At 41.1% G+C, this 14,785-nt stretch overlaps 1 protein-coding gene across 3 annotated transcripts in view; it reads left to right on the forward strand.

The window, feature by feature from the left end:
- The window catches only part of megf11 (multiple EGF-like-domains 11), a 498,254-nt gene that overhangs the window by 402,036 nt on the left and 81,433 nt on the right, over positions 1–14,785 (forward strand). For all 3 annotated transcript variants that reach the window (XM_059639362.1, XM_059639360.1, XM_059639361.1), the window contains 2 exons: positions 5,061–5,224; positions 7,372–7,474. In XM_059639362.1, the coding sequence (XP_059495345.1) occupies positions 5,061–5,224; positions 7,372–7,474 (267 nt within the window). The remainder of the gene's footprint in view (positions 1–5,060; positions 5,225–7,371; positions 7,475–14,785) is intronic.

The raw sequence follows: 14,785 nt of genomic DNA on the forward strand, positions 1-14,785 counted from the left end.
ATTTCATACCTTTAGCCACAATTTGGTTAAGATTCTGTTCTTAACAAGCTGGGGGATGTTAAATACCACACCGGGATGGAACTATTTTCCTTGTGCTTAAAACAAGAGGAGTATTGAACAAATAGCTATTTGTGTTCTTTATTATATAAATGTGAGCTGAGATTATTGTTGCTGTTACAAGATCCTTTATGTAAGGTGAAATAACTGTAAGCCATCAGAAAAGGAATTATACGGTCATAAAAACCAAAAGAATTGTGGATGCTGTAAATCAGGAACAAAAACAAAGTTGCTGGAAAAGCTCAGCAGGTCTGGCAACATCTGTGAAGGAGAAAGCAGAGTTAACATCTCCCGTCGGTGACCCTTCCTGAGAATTATACAGTCATCTCAACTATATAGAACATTACAGCACAGTACGGGCCCTTTGGCCCTCGATATTGTGCCAACCTGTCATACCGATCTGAAGCCCATCTAGCCTACACTATTCCATGTACGTCCATATGCTCATCCAATGAAGACTTAAATGTACCTAAAATTGGCAAATCTATTACCGTTGCAGGCAAAGCGTTCCATTCCCTTACTACTCTCTGAGTAAAGAAACCACCTCTGACATCTGTCCTATATCTTTCACCCCTAAATTTAAAGCTATGCCCCCTCGTGCTCGCCGTCACCATCCTAGGAAAAAGGCTCTCCCTATCCACCCTATCTAACCCTCTGATTATTTTATATGTCTCAAGAGCTTGTATCTGTATATTGTTGCTAATATAAAAAATGCCCACCGTTATCTAAGATGTTTGAGGAGATGATTGGAACAAAATCCCTGGGAAGCCAGGGAGGAGATTGCCGAGCCTTTAGCATTGATCTTTAACTCGTCATCGTCTACAGGAATAGTGCCAGACGACTGGAGGATAGCAAATGTGGCTCCCCTGTTCAAGAAGGGGAGTAGAGACAACCCTGGTAATTATGGACCAGTGAGTTGTTGGAAAAGGTTATAAGGGACAGGATTTATAATCATCTAGAAAAGAATAAATTGATTAGGGATAGTCAGCAGGTTTAGTGAAGGGAAGGTCGTGCCTCACAAACCTCAATGAGTTCTTTGAGAAGGTGACCAAACAGGTAGATGAGAATAAACTGGTTGATGTGGTCTATATGGATTTCAGCAAGGCGTTCGATAAGGTTCCCCACAATAGGCTATTGTACAAAATGCGGAGGAATGGAATTGTGGGAGATATAGCAGTTTGGATCGGAAATTGGTTTGCTGAAAGAAGACAGAGGGTAGTAGTTGATGGGAAATGTTCACCCTGGAGATCAGTTACTAGTGGTGTACTGCAAGGGTCGGTGTTGGGTCCACTGCTGTTTGTCATTTTTATAAATGACCTGGATGAGGGTGTAGAAGGATGGTTTAGTAAATTTGCAGACGACACGAAGGTCGGTGGAGTTGTGGATAGTGACGAAGGATGCTGTTGGTTACAGAGAGACATAGAAAAGCTGCAGAGCTGGGCTGAGAGGTGGCAAATGGAGTTTAATGCAAACAAGTGTGAGGTGTTGCACTTTGGTAGGAGTAACCGGAATGCAAATTACAGGGCTAATGGTAAGATTCTTAGCAGTGTAGATGAGCAGAGAGATCTCGGTGTCCATGTACACAGATCCTTGAAAGTTGCCACCCAGGTTGACAGGGCTGTTAAGAAGGCATACAGTGTTTTAGCTTTTATTAATCGAGGGATCGAGTTTCGGAACCAAGAGTTTATGGTGAAGCTGTACAAAACTCTGGTGCGGCTGCACTTGGAGTATTGTGTACAGTTCTGGTCACCGCATTATAAGAAGGATGTGGAAGCTTTGGAAAGGGTGCAGAGGAGATTTACGAGAATGTGGCCTGGTTTGGAGAGAAGGTCTTATGAGGAAAGGGTGAGGGACTTGAGGCTGTTTTCGCCAGAGAGAAGAAGGTTGAGAGGTGACTTAATAGAAACATAAAAAATAATCAGAGGGTTAGATAGGGTGGATAGGGAGAGCCTCTTTCCTAGGATGGTGATGGCGAGCACGAGGGGGCATAGCTTTAAATTGAGGTGTGAAAGATATAGGACAGATGTCAGAGGTGGTTTCTTTACTCAGAGAGTAGTAAGGGAATGGAACGCTTTGCCTGCAACGGTAGCAGATTCGCCAACTTTAGGTACATTTAAGTCATCATTGGATAAGCATATGGACGTACATGGAATAGTGTAGGTTAGATGAGCTTCAGATCGGTATGACAGGTCGGCATAACATCGAGGGCCGAAGGGCCTGTACTGTGCTGTAACGCTCTATGTTCTATGTAAAATAAGGAAGGAAGGGCAAGCTTTGGAGTAGCAGAATTGAGTCAGCAAGATATACAGCACAGAAATAGACCCTTTGGTCCAACTTGTCCATAACAACCAGGTATCCTAAATTAATCTAGCCCAATTTGTCAGCATTTGGCCCATGTCCTTGTAAATCCTTCTCATTCATATACCCATCTAGATGCCAAAAAATGTTGCAATTGTACCAGCCTCCACCACTTCCCCTGGCTGTTCATTCTACACATGCAGCACTGTCTGCCTGAAAAAGCTGCTCCTTATTCCGCTTTTAAATCTTTTCCCTCTCACCTTAAACCTATGCCATCTAGTTTTGGACTTACCTGTCCTGGGGAAGAGCCTTGAATATTCACCCTCTCATGATTTTATAATATTCTGTGTGATCATTCTTTTTAAAAGCAAAGGAAGAAGAATGGTTTAGTTGGAGCTGCCAGAGGATATGTCAAGATGGTTAATTACTTTGTCACAATAGTGAGATGAAGGGCCAATGAAATGGGAGGACCAAAAAATTGTAATTTTTAATATGTTTGGGAACTGGCAACCAATTTTGTTTGACTGTTTTTCTTGTCACTGCAACTGCAAAGGCACACTCACTGCCATACAGTAGGAGTGTCAATGACATCACTGCTAGTGAAGTTGCCGTGAGATTCCCGCATCAAAGAGTAGGAGTTAAAAATTTAGGTTTTGTTTTTCAAATGTTTTACATGCATTCAAATCCTGTAGTTGTGTTTTACTCACTGCACCACTCCTGAACCCTCACTGCCTCCCTCCTGCTCACCGTTGTACAGCCTCACTGTTCACCATCCCTGGGAGAAGGGCACCCAGGTGACGAGTTGAAGAGAGACATGACAGGACAGGAGCAGAGCAACCAAAAGTGTAGTGAGAGGGGCACCAAACGGGGGCAGTAATACCGAGTGAAACTGAGTGGCAAGAAAGAGAGCTGGGCTCCAGGTACGTCTGTGAACGGAGGAAGGATGGCAAGAGCTCCTTGGGCACCAGTGGCATCACATATATGTGGTCGGTCAGCATAGGTCCAAGCTGTAGCTGTATATCAGTGATATCAACAGTGCCAATTTGCTCTGCCAGTGCATTGGCAGAAGATACAGCAACTTAGTTTAGCAAAGATACAAATGTGCATGAATGGAAGGTAGCTCAGGACAAGATACAACTGACATTTTCAATTAGTTGGAAGTTATGATGGGTGAAATGTGGGAAGGCAGTGAGCAACATATGACAGAACAGAATATATTTTATCGTTGCTTTCTAGCTGACCAACAAACAAGGAACGTGTGCACACTTTTCTGCCAACCTCAGAATACTCTGCCACCCTTCTGGGCTAGTGGTCCTAGTATAGACTCTTTCAATAAGGCTTCTTCAGGCACCCCACCACTGGAGTCTGTAAATAATCATACGCAACTGAATGAGCCTGGGAACAACTCACTGAAATGAGAAAACTGAGATGTGCACATTTTAGGCATTGATTTCATGACAGTATGTGAGAAAACCTCCGGGGAAATTATGGACAGTGTGGGGACCTTACCTGATAGATCATCAGTGCCAAATCCTTATTACAGTTTCTGAATTTGTTTTCAGTTAGGCTGAAGGAATAAATCTATCCTGTTGGTTCTTAACCTGACAAAACTACAATAATGGTTTCAGTGACAAAAGGGTTAAGTTCGGTTAGAAGCAATGTTTTGAAAGTTTTTTTTAAAAAAACCATTGAGGTGATGACTGTAGACAAATCTCTAACTTTTCATATTTTTCCCCATCTTTGAAAGTCTACAATAATTCCTGAATTCTATTAATTGTCCTGTATCCAGAACTTCTGTGTTTCCCTCATTTTGAAGTTGAGATTGTTTTGTTTTCTTCATGAATCAAGACAAAGTTTATGCTCGTTTTACAATATCCTCAATGCAAAACATTTCATGTATGTTAAAAACATACGTGAGTTGAGCACACTGATAAAGCGTTAACTCCAACAAGAAAACTGTTAGCTTTAGAATTGTCTTCCCTTTGCTGGTTATCAACTTGAAATGTTAGTTCATAGGATTTAGTGTTTCTAGCTAGCTGAAAGAATCTTGAAACAACTGCACCTCCCAGTCGCATTCGCAACAAACAACTGCACCCCCCAGTCGCAAACCATTTCCACTCCCCCTCCCATTCTCTAGATGACATGTCCATCATGGGCCTCCTGCACTGCCACAATGATGCCACCCGAAGGTTGCAGGAACAGCAACTCATATTCCGCCTGGGAACCCTGCAGCCATATGGTATCAATGTGGACTTCACCAGTTTCAAAATCTCCCCTTCCCCTACTGCATCCCTAAACCAGCCCAGCTCTTCCCCCCCACCCACTGCATCCCAAAACCAGTCCAACCTGTCTCTGCCTCCCTAACCGGTTCTTCCTCTCACCCATCCCTTCCTCCCACACCAAGCCGCACCCCCAGCTACCTACTAACCTCATCCCACCTCCTTGACTTGTCCGTCTTCCCTGGACTGACCTATCCCCTCCCTACCTCCCCACCTATACTCTCTCCACCTATCTTCTTTACTCGCCATCTTCGGTCCGCCTCCCCCTCTCTCCCTATTTATTCCAGCTCCCTCTCCCCATCCCCCTCTCTGATGAAGGGTCTAGGCCCGAAACGTCAGCTTTTGTGCTCCTGAGATGCTGCTTGGCCTGCTGTGTTCATCCAGCCTCACATTTTATTATCTTGAAATATATGGTTTGTGTTTTAGGTTGGCAGGGAGTGGACTGCTCGATCCCTTGTTCCAGTGCTACATGGGGGCTTTACTGCAACACTAGCTGTACCTGTGTCAATGGAGCAGCTTGTAATCCAGAAGATGGCTCCTGCACATGTTCCCCAGGCTGGCATGGAAAAGATTGTGACCAGCCATGTCCGGTAAATGCTGTTGTTGTATTCTGTTTTCTTACCTTCTCTTCCAAGTTATTTTATTTTCACCATTTTTCCTTCAGCTGTAAACCACTTCCCAAATAAACTCACTACACCTATAACAATGTAACTTTGGAACTTATTGCCAGCATGTGCACAAGATAGCATCCTGAATATGATTTACCGTATGACTTAACTTTTTTCCAAAACATTTCCACATGGCCGTTTCCCAACTGAGTTTGAGAAATCATCCTGATAGATGTGCGCCTAAAACCCCGAGTTCAGCTACGAAGGAGCCATGGAGTGCAACTCCACAGTTCCCTGAAGATGTCCATAACAAGTGAATAAGGTGGTAAAGAAGGCATATGGCATGCTTGCCTTCATCTTTTGAGGCACTGAGTATAAAAGTTGGAAAGTCATATTGCAGCTGTGTAAAATTTTGGTTAGACAACATTTGGAATATTAGGTGCAATTCTGGTCCTCTCACTATAGGAAGGATGTGGCAGCTGTGGCGAGGGTGCAAAAGAGGTTTTACCAAGATGTTGCCTGGTTTGAAGTGTATTAGCTATCGAACAAACTTGGATTGTTTTCACTAGAGAGTCAGAGGCTGAGGGGCAACCTAAAAAAGTATACAAATTTACATGAGGCCAAGGTAGGGTGTATATAGTCCAAATCTTTTTTTCCAGGGTGGCAATATCAAATACAAGGGAACATACATTTAAGATGAAAGGGGGAATGTCTAAAGATGGATAGTGACGAAGGATGCTGTAGGTTGCAGAGAGACATAGATAAGCTGCAGAGCTGGGCTGAGAGGTCGCAAATGTAGTTTAATGCAGACAAGTGTAAAGTGATGCACTTTGGTAGGAGTAACCGGAAGGCAAAGTACAGGGCTAATGGTAAGATTCTTAGCAGTGTAGATGAGCAGAGAGATCTCGGTGTCCATGTACACAGATCCTTGAAAGTTGCCACCCAGGTTGACAGGGCTGCTAAGAAGGCATACAGTGTTTTAGCTTTTATGAATAGAGGGATCGAGTTCCGGAACCAAGAGGTTATGGTGAAGCTGTACAAAACTCTGGTGCGGCCGCACTTGGAGTATTGTGTACAGTTCTGGTCACCGCATTATAAGAAGGATGTGGAAGCTTTGGAAAGGGTGCAGTTGAGATTTACTAGGATGTTTCCTGGTATGGAGGGAAGGTCTTACGAGGAAAGGTTGATGGACTTGAGGCTGTTTTCATTAGAGAGAAGATGGTTGAGAGGTGACTTAATAGAAACATATAAAATAATCAGAGGGTTAGATAGGGTGGATAGGGAGAGCCTTTTTCCTAGGATGGTAACGGCGAGCACGAGGGGGCATAGCTTTAAATTGAGGGGTGAAAGATATAGGACAGATGTCAGAGGTGGTTTCTTTACTCAGAGAGTAGTAAGGGAATGGAATGCTTTGCCTGCAACGGTAGTAGATTCGCCAACTTTAGGTACATTTAAGTCGTCATTGGATAAGCATATGGACGTACATGGAATAGTGTAGGTTAGATGGGCTTGAGATTGGTATGACAGGTCGGCACAACATTGAGGGCCGAAGGGCCTGTACTGTGCTGTAATGTTCTATGTTCTATGTGCAAGGCCAGCTTTTTACACAGAGAATGACAGGTGCCTGGAATGTACTGCCAAGGGAGGTGGTAGACGCAGATGTGATAGCAACAATTAAGAAGACTTCAGACAGACGCATGAACAGGTAGGGAATAGAGGGATATTCCATCTGCAGGCAGATGGGATTAGTTTAAAATGGCATCATGATCAGCAGTGGTGGACCATTGGGCTTGTTCCTGTGCTGTTCTATGTTCTACATACCCTTATCCAGGCACCTCCTGTTCCCTACAGCCAACAGAGCAGGTGAGTGTTTTCTTTGGTTTATCAGGCATCTTCTGGAAAACAATGTTCAAAGTTAATTTACATTTTTTTAAAAAATAGTATATTTCTGTTTACAGATTAATTTAATACAATAGAAAATGACTGTGCTATTGCTGATATTACAATCAGCATGGGCATAAGCAGTCTGTTTCAGGGCATAAATAATCTAAACATCTGTAAAATGTATCAACAAATATTGAACTGCAGGAATTGTGCATTTAGAACCATTCTTTTCTTTTGCTTTATAGGATGGAACATATGGCCTGAACTGTAGCAAACATTGTGACTGCTGTCATGCAAATAGTTGTGATCCAATCACTGGATTCTGTCACTGTGTAACAGGTTGGACTGGTAAATATGAAAAGATGAAAATTATCAAATATTATTTTGGTTTCAGCTCATCTCCTCCCTATATCCTCTACTTATTCCTTTCAGACTGTGAATTGCATTAATTCTTTGTGCAGAGAGCAGCCTGACTTCCTCTTGCAGTGTGTAGCTTTCTGTCTGTCATTTACATAAAGTTTACTTGCTTTTGGAAGCTGTGATATATCTATGAAAGGTCTGTCCTCTTTTTGACTTCTTTCTGTTCAGTAAGTAAACTCTCCCTGTGCAAATGGGACCTATAGAAGTAATAATTTAGTTGTAATATTTCTGAGAAAGCTTATTGTAAAGATTACTGAGTTGAACATTTTAATGGAAAAGCTTTAATGTGTACTGAAATGTTGGGCAAAATCTTGCATTCCAGTGTGCAACTTTACTGGTCAATGTTTCTCTTCCTGTTGGGAGGGGTTGTTTTTTTTCTCTCATGCAACTACTCAGCTGTTACCTCATGTGCAATCATGATGGCAATGACACATCTAATGGAAGAATGGGCAAGAAGTCAGTGCCATCGTGTTACTTTTACAGTATTGAAATTCCTAACCCTGAACAATCTTAATCATACATGACTAAGATCAAAGCAGTGGCTATACACTCCACAGTCCAGGAAAATGATCACTTCAACCCAAAACATAAATTGCTGTAGAACCTTAGTAGGTCTGGCAACATCTGAAGAAAAAAGCAGAGTTAGCATCTCGAGTCTAGTGACCCTTCTGTTCTGAAACGTTAACTCTGCTTTATTTCCTCAAATCACCTAGCCTGCTGCATGCCAATTCTGTGCAATTGTGATTGTGAAGGCATGTATTGCGATCTTGTGAAGAAATTAATTGGGAAGCGAAACTTAACTCTGACAAGTTGGCCTTTTAATGAGTATCAAGAAGCTGCACTGACCTTTAAAGTTCAGAGAACCTCATTGCATATTTTCATCTCACCATTAGAAATCTTATTTTGGCCTTTCTCCTAGTTAGGTATTCCATCCACCTTGCTTTCTGTTCTATGGTACAGCACAAGATTCTACCAATGTCACAACCCTTGTATTCCCCCAATCTGATTATATCAGTTCTGCATTTTAGATGAAAACCCCATCTCGGGACCAGAAATAAATTCCAAGTAGTTGAATCCCTCCCAAGAAAATAAGTTGAGATGTAGATCCCATTGCTATTCCTTTTAATCCTTTTTTTCATTCATTCATGGAATATCTCTCAGTATTTAAATGCCCATCCCTAATTTTCCTGGATTGGTATGGTTTGCTTGGCGATTTCAGGTGTCAGTAAAAATTCAATCACATTGCTGTGGCCAGACCAGGTAAGGACAGTAGATTTCCCTCCCTAATGGACAACAATTAACCAGTTGAGTTTTTATGACAACATAAGACAATTTGATCACCGTTAGGTTAGCTTTTAATTGCAGATTTTGGTTGAATTCAAATTTCACCATCTGCTGTGATGAAATTTGTACGCATATCGTCAGAACATTAGAGGCTAGGGTTTTAGATTATTAGTGGAGTGATATTACCACTATGCCACTTCAGTTAGAATTTCCTCTACCTTGTCACTCCACTTTGTAAACTATTCCTTGAGTGAGAAGGTGAACAAGTGGCTTGCTCCCAGTCTGTTCCTAACCATCATCCTGTCCCTGGTCCTCCTTTTGATTCAGTGAATGACAGATGTCAGAGAAGTAAAAGCAGAAAAGTTGGGAAGAATGTCAATATGCGGGTGGGCTAGCATCTGAAATAAGAAAACTGAAGTTAGTCTGTTGTCTAGGATTAATCTGTATTTTGTTTTTACAGTTGTAAATGGATCTTCAGCATTTTCTGTCTTTGGGCATGACCCATGATTCTAAAACCAATTTATAATTCATGTTGTTTCACTAACTTTGAAGTCAGATTACTTTACTTCTACTTATATTTTTATGTACTTTGAAAGATTGTTAATTCTTAGATTGAGCTAACAGCCCAGGAATGGTTAAGAAATGATTTTTGATACTGTTGCATGTTATAATTTTACCGTTTAGGATGTGTTTCTGATGTTGACATACATGGGGAAAAATATTCACAGCCCTTAAATGTTACAGGCGATGGTGAGAAACTTGGGTAGAACAGATTAGCTGTCAAGTGAGACCCTTCTCAACATGAGACCAAGTAGTCATGTTTTCCACTCAAGTCCTAGACTTCAATGAGGTTTTTCTAGTGTGCAGTGAGAGGCTTATCAAAGTGAATTATCACTTATTATCAAACTCATTATTATCTAATTTCACTTCATTAAAATGCATTCTGTCAGCTGCTGGCTAGAAACTAGATGCTGCAACTTCCTAATATGAAAGTCACAGCAGATACCTAGCAACTCCAGCTTACCACTTTCTCCTCCAGACCTTCATCTCAGACACCTGGTGCCAATATTTCAGGGAATGCTCCATAGGCTGTGGCCACACAAACCCTACGTCCACAGATCTTATTATTTGACACACGGCAGCCTCACAGCACAATTCCAATCCACTTACCATACACGACGACAAGACCAGGCTGCCAGCTATTGACATGGTGTGTAGCTGGGAGTCAAAGACCAGTGACAGGGGTGTCAGGCTACTGCGGTGAGTACTTCTTCCTGTGTAAACTGGGAGGTTCAGACTGGCATCAGACAAGAAGGACACCATAGGAGTGAGTTTGTGACGATAGCACATGGAAACCCACTAGGCCTCACGAAGGGATACTCTACATGAAACTCAATAAAACTGACATTCGGCCAATTTCTGGTGAAATTCATGCCGTAGTTTCAATTTTTTGCACTGTCACTGAAATTACAGAGCTGGAAATTTAAATCAACTCTGTGACAAATTATTAAAGTGTTATATTTTGGCACTGTATTTATGCTGAAGCTTAGCTTCAAGGTACCAGTCAAATACTGCAGCAGAGACATGGAAACCACGCTATGTTGGGCAGTGGGGAGCTTTACATATCCTTTGATTTTAAAAAAAACCTGCATAACAATTAGAAGACTGAAGTAAGAGCTTGATATCATATATAGATAACAAAGTGTAGAGCTGGATGAACACAGCAGGCTAAGCAGCATCAGAGGAGCAGGAAAGCTGACGTTTCAGGCCTAGACCCTTCTTGTCAGTTATCCTGCTCCTCTGACGCTGCTTGGCCTGCTACGTTCATCCAGCTCTACACCTTGTTTTTCGGATTCTCCAGTATCTGCAGTTCCTACTATCTCTTGATATCATACGAGCAGAGTTTGTTGTAAAAGACCATTAGAAATAGATTCAGAGATAGGCAGCTCAGCCTGTCACATCTGCTCCACTATTAATTAAGATCTTTGCTGATTTGCCACTCCTCACATCCACTTTCCTGCCCTTTCCCCATAACCTCTGAAGTCAGGAGGACCTAGTGAAGAAATGCTTATCTTTACTAAAGTTTGAACTATGATATGTAGTAAAATTGAACTTCTGGCGTGGATGATACAGAACTAGGTAACCAGTCTAATGTATAATAAGAGGATTTTTGTGTGATTCTACAAAGCATTCCAGAAGAACAGAACTTTCTCTTTTTCAATCTGATTCTTCAGGAATGTAAAATGTTTTCTGAGGATTCATGTTGAGTTCATTGTTCATCTGTTTCATTGGTTCTCCATTGCCTTTTTCTCAATGGAATATCCTCATGCCATGAGATTCACTAGATGGGTGGCCACGTTTGAGTACTTGCAACTGGCATGTGTTATTGTTGCTTGATAGCCAGCTGTAAGGAGACATACGAGAGGGACTGCAATGACTGACTCTCTGATTTTCCTACCTCTGGTGAATAGACTCCTGGCCTGAAGAATACACCATGTGAAAGATCTCAGGTGCACACACATGTCTCCTAATGTTCTGTGCTGCAATACATCCATAACCATCTGTTCCTGGAATATTTGATTTGCAGAATGTAATATTCCTGTAAAATTGTGTTGGTGGAGAGTAAAACAATAATCTGACGGTTGGAACCTAATTTTCAACTCTACTTCTGTAAAGAATATTTACTTTACTTTCCTGTGCAGTACCAAAAAAAGCTACATGCTTGATCAGGGGGAGGAAGATTCACTTTTATTTTAAAAACTTCTAGCTTTTGACCTTTGCTAACCTGAATATAGAATTCTGTTTCATGTGTATTGCTAGATCTCGCACTTTTTCTGACTACTGTCATTTCTCATAGACTTTCAATGTAACACAGGCCTATTTAAAAATAGACCTTTCTCTCTTACCTCAGTAAGGCTTGGGCTGGATGATTAATTGGGCTTTAATGACACTACCTATTAAAAAATTCTCTCTTTACTCTTTTAAAATGAGCCTTTTTCTGCATTTGAAAGGACAGTATGTTTCAGTAAAGTAGCAAGATGAGAAGAGCTGAAGTGGGGAGGAGAATACCTTCAATTCAGATGTCCAACTGGTAGTGGGAAGAACCTACTGTCTTTTTTGTTATAATAGATGAAAGGTTTTTTACGATGTCAATTTTAATCGTTCTTCGTGAAATAACATTCATGTTTTAAAGTAATTTATGAAGGGGGTTGCAAAGTACAGCAACAGAAGGTCCATACTTTGGCAGTAATTGGCAATTGTTTAGAAATCTCACTCCAACACCATAGCCTTGTTTCTGTTTCAACATGCTGCTTTTGTTTTCAATTCCATTGAATACCTAGTTTCAGTTGCTTTATCGCTTGGAGGGACAGTTGGAAGTTGAATTATTACCAAATGTTCCAGAGGGAGGGGCTTAGATGAAGGTCTGAGAATAGATTGTCCACCCACCACCTTGACTACAAGATATCTTTGACCAACAGGGATCAGAAAGGAAACAAAATGAAGCATCAATGAACCAGATGTTATGGGAACAGGAAATACGATTTCAGTTTAATAGAGACAGTGCTGAGGTTGGGGTTTGAGCATATTGTTAGAGATGGATCCTTGATCTAAGATAGAAACTTTGTGTGAATGCTGATTGGCATGAACAAAGCTTGCCATTGACTATCACTGACATTCTTCAACTTGTGGACCTAAAAACAATTGAAATGAAATGGGAAAAACTGAATGCACTTCTCAACTCAGTGTTGCTTCCAAAGCTACGATAGTGACTATTCACGGATTTCCTTGCTGACTTACTTGCACACTGCATGTAATTGCAGTGTAACTTAAACACATGCAAGTCAAATATTGTTTTCAAAATACTTTGTTTGAAATCTAAAATAAAAACAGAAATAGTGCAAGAAATACTCAATTATTCAGGCAGCATTTGTAGAGACAGAATTCACATTTTAGTTGGATGATCATTCATCAGAGATTAAAGGTGATTGGCCTGAAATATTAAGTGTTTCCCTCTCAAAAACTGTTTAGTTTGTGAAGAAACAAAGAATTCAGCACAATTCACAGATGTAACAGTTTTTAATCAAGAAAGATGTGACAGCATTTGATAGAATACTGTTTGAAAGAAAAAAGACTTGAATTTCTGCATAATGACCAGAAGGCATTCCAAAGCGTTTTACAGCCAATCAAGGGGTTTTACAGTGTAGATATTGTTAAGAAATGCTGCACCCAGTTTATGCACTGAGCAATAATATCAACTGTCCCTCAATTCATAGATGACATCTACCTAGGACCATATGTTTCTGCTCTAGGTCTTCATGTGACTGAACAGACCAATTGTAGCGAATCTTTAAGCATATAGGACATCCCAAAAAGTAATGGGACCCCGATTTGCTTCCTTTTCTCTCCTCTGCCATTGCTCTATTACATCATTGAAACTTTGGACACAAAGTATGAAACAGCTTGATGAACAAGTTGCAATTTTAAACAATTGGATAGTCATTAATGTCATTGGTGCCATATTTCAAGGACAGTTCAGAATACCTTTGATTCTTTATTGGTCTTTCTCTAGAATTCTGGCTATTTGAGAGTTGACCCCATTGGGAGAGATTTTTTCATTCATCACGATAGACATAGAGGGAATGCGGAACCACCAGACAAAAGGGGACCAGGTAGATAAGCATTCCTCCAACTGCACTACTTGCAAACCATTTCTTGGCCTTGGAAAATGGTGAGAGTAGTTCCTCTGCAGATGCCAGCTGGAAATAAGGCCTTGGCAATGTCAGGAAAGGAGGCAAGGAAGAAGTGTAGGACAGTAATGGTCAGGGATTCACTAGTGAGAGATGGTGGGTGCTTTTGCTGTTGTAGGAGTGACTCCAGGACAGTGTTTTGACTGTTGGCTGCAAGGATCACAAATGTTACAGAACGGTAACAGGGGGTTCTAAAGATGGGGGGCGGGGGGCGTTAAACATCCAGCGGTTCCTGGTGGGACCAATGACACAGCAGGGAGGAAAGAAGAAATGAAGTCCTGCATGGAGATGTTAGGATTTTCAAAGGTATTAAGCACTGGATTATTCCTGGTCCTGTGCAGTAGTGGGTATAGGAATAGAAGGATAGAGCAGATGAATGCATTGCTGGACAGGCGATTCAGGAGGGAGGACTGAGGCATGGGATTGTTTCTTGTGGAGGCGGGAACTGTACAGGTTCGACGGTTTGCAATTGAACAGGACCAACATGGTTGCAGAGAGGTTTATTAAAGATATTGGGATGGATTTGAACTACATTGGCAGAGGGATAAATTTTCTCAGAAAGAATAAAAGCTGAGATGGAATTAATTTTAAAATGTGAGCAAATGAGTCCACAACACTGAAACTACAGGCTAGCTAATACAGAAGTGAGTTTAGCAACACCAAAATAAATACATTTTGATACAAGGAGCTTGAAGAATAAGGTGAGCTAAGGGGTCATACAGGCACATTGGGCGTATGATATCAAAACTGAGACTTGGCATGGATGTGTAATGTAACATTCTAGTTATAGGGTATTTGGATGAGTTAGATTGAATGAATGATTTTATTGTCACGCGTATTTTATACTGAGTAAAACAGTAAAATACAGTGAAAGCCTTATCCACTGTTGCCACGAACCAGAGTCATTGTGAATAGTTCTAAGAATAAGAGAGAAAAGATAGAACTTAAAAAGAGTCCATCATTCCTGAAAGCAGGCTAGGAGGGGAAATTTGCAAAATTGATAAAGGAATTAATTTGAGCAGTGAGGAGGGATGATATCTTTGATGGATCATCATATAAGTCTGCATGAGTAGCAGGAAAGAAACACTAAAAGGGCAAATATGCTGTGAGGTAATAGGCTCCCAAACAGTTAAGGAAAGGTAGAAGTGTAGGAATAAATAAAGCAGCAATAATAGGGGATTTCAGCTACCCAGGTATGAACTGGGAT

Source organism: Stegostoma tigrinum, chromosome 33 (assembly GCF_030684315.1).
Source record: "Stegostoma tigrinum isolate sSteTig4 chromosome 33, sSteTig4.hap1, whole genome shotgun sequence".
NCBI classification, from domain to species: Eukaryota; Metazoa; Chordata; class Chondrichthyes; order Orectolobiformes; family Stegostomatidae; genus Stegostoma; species Stegostoma tigrinum.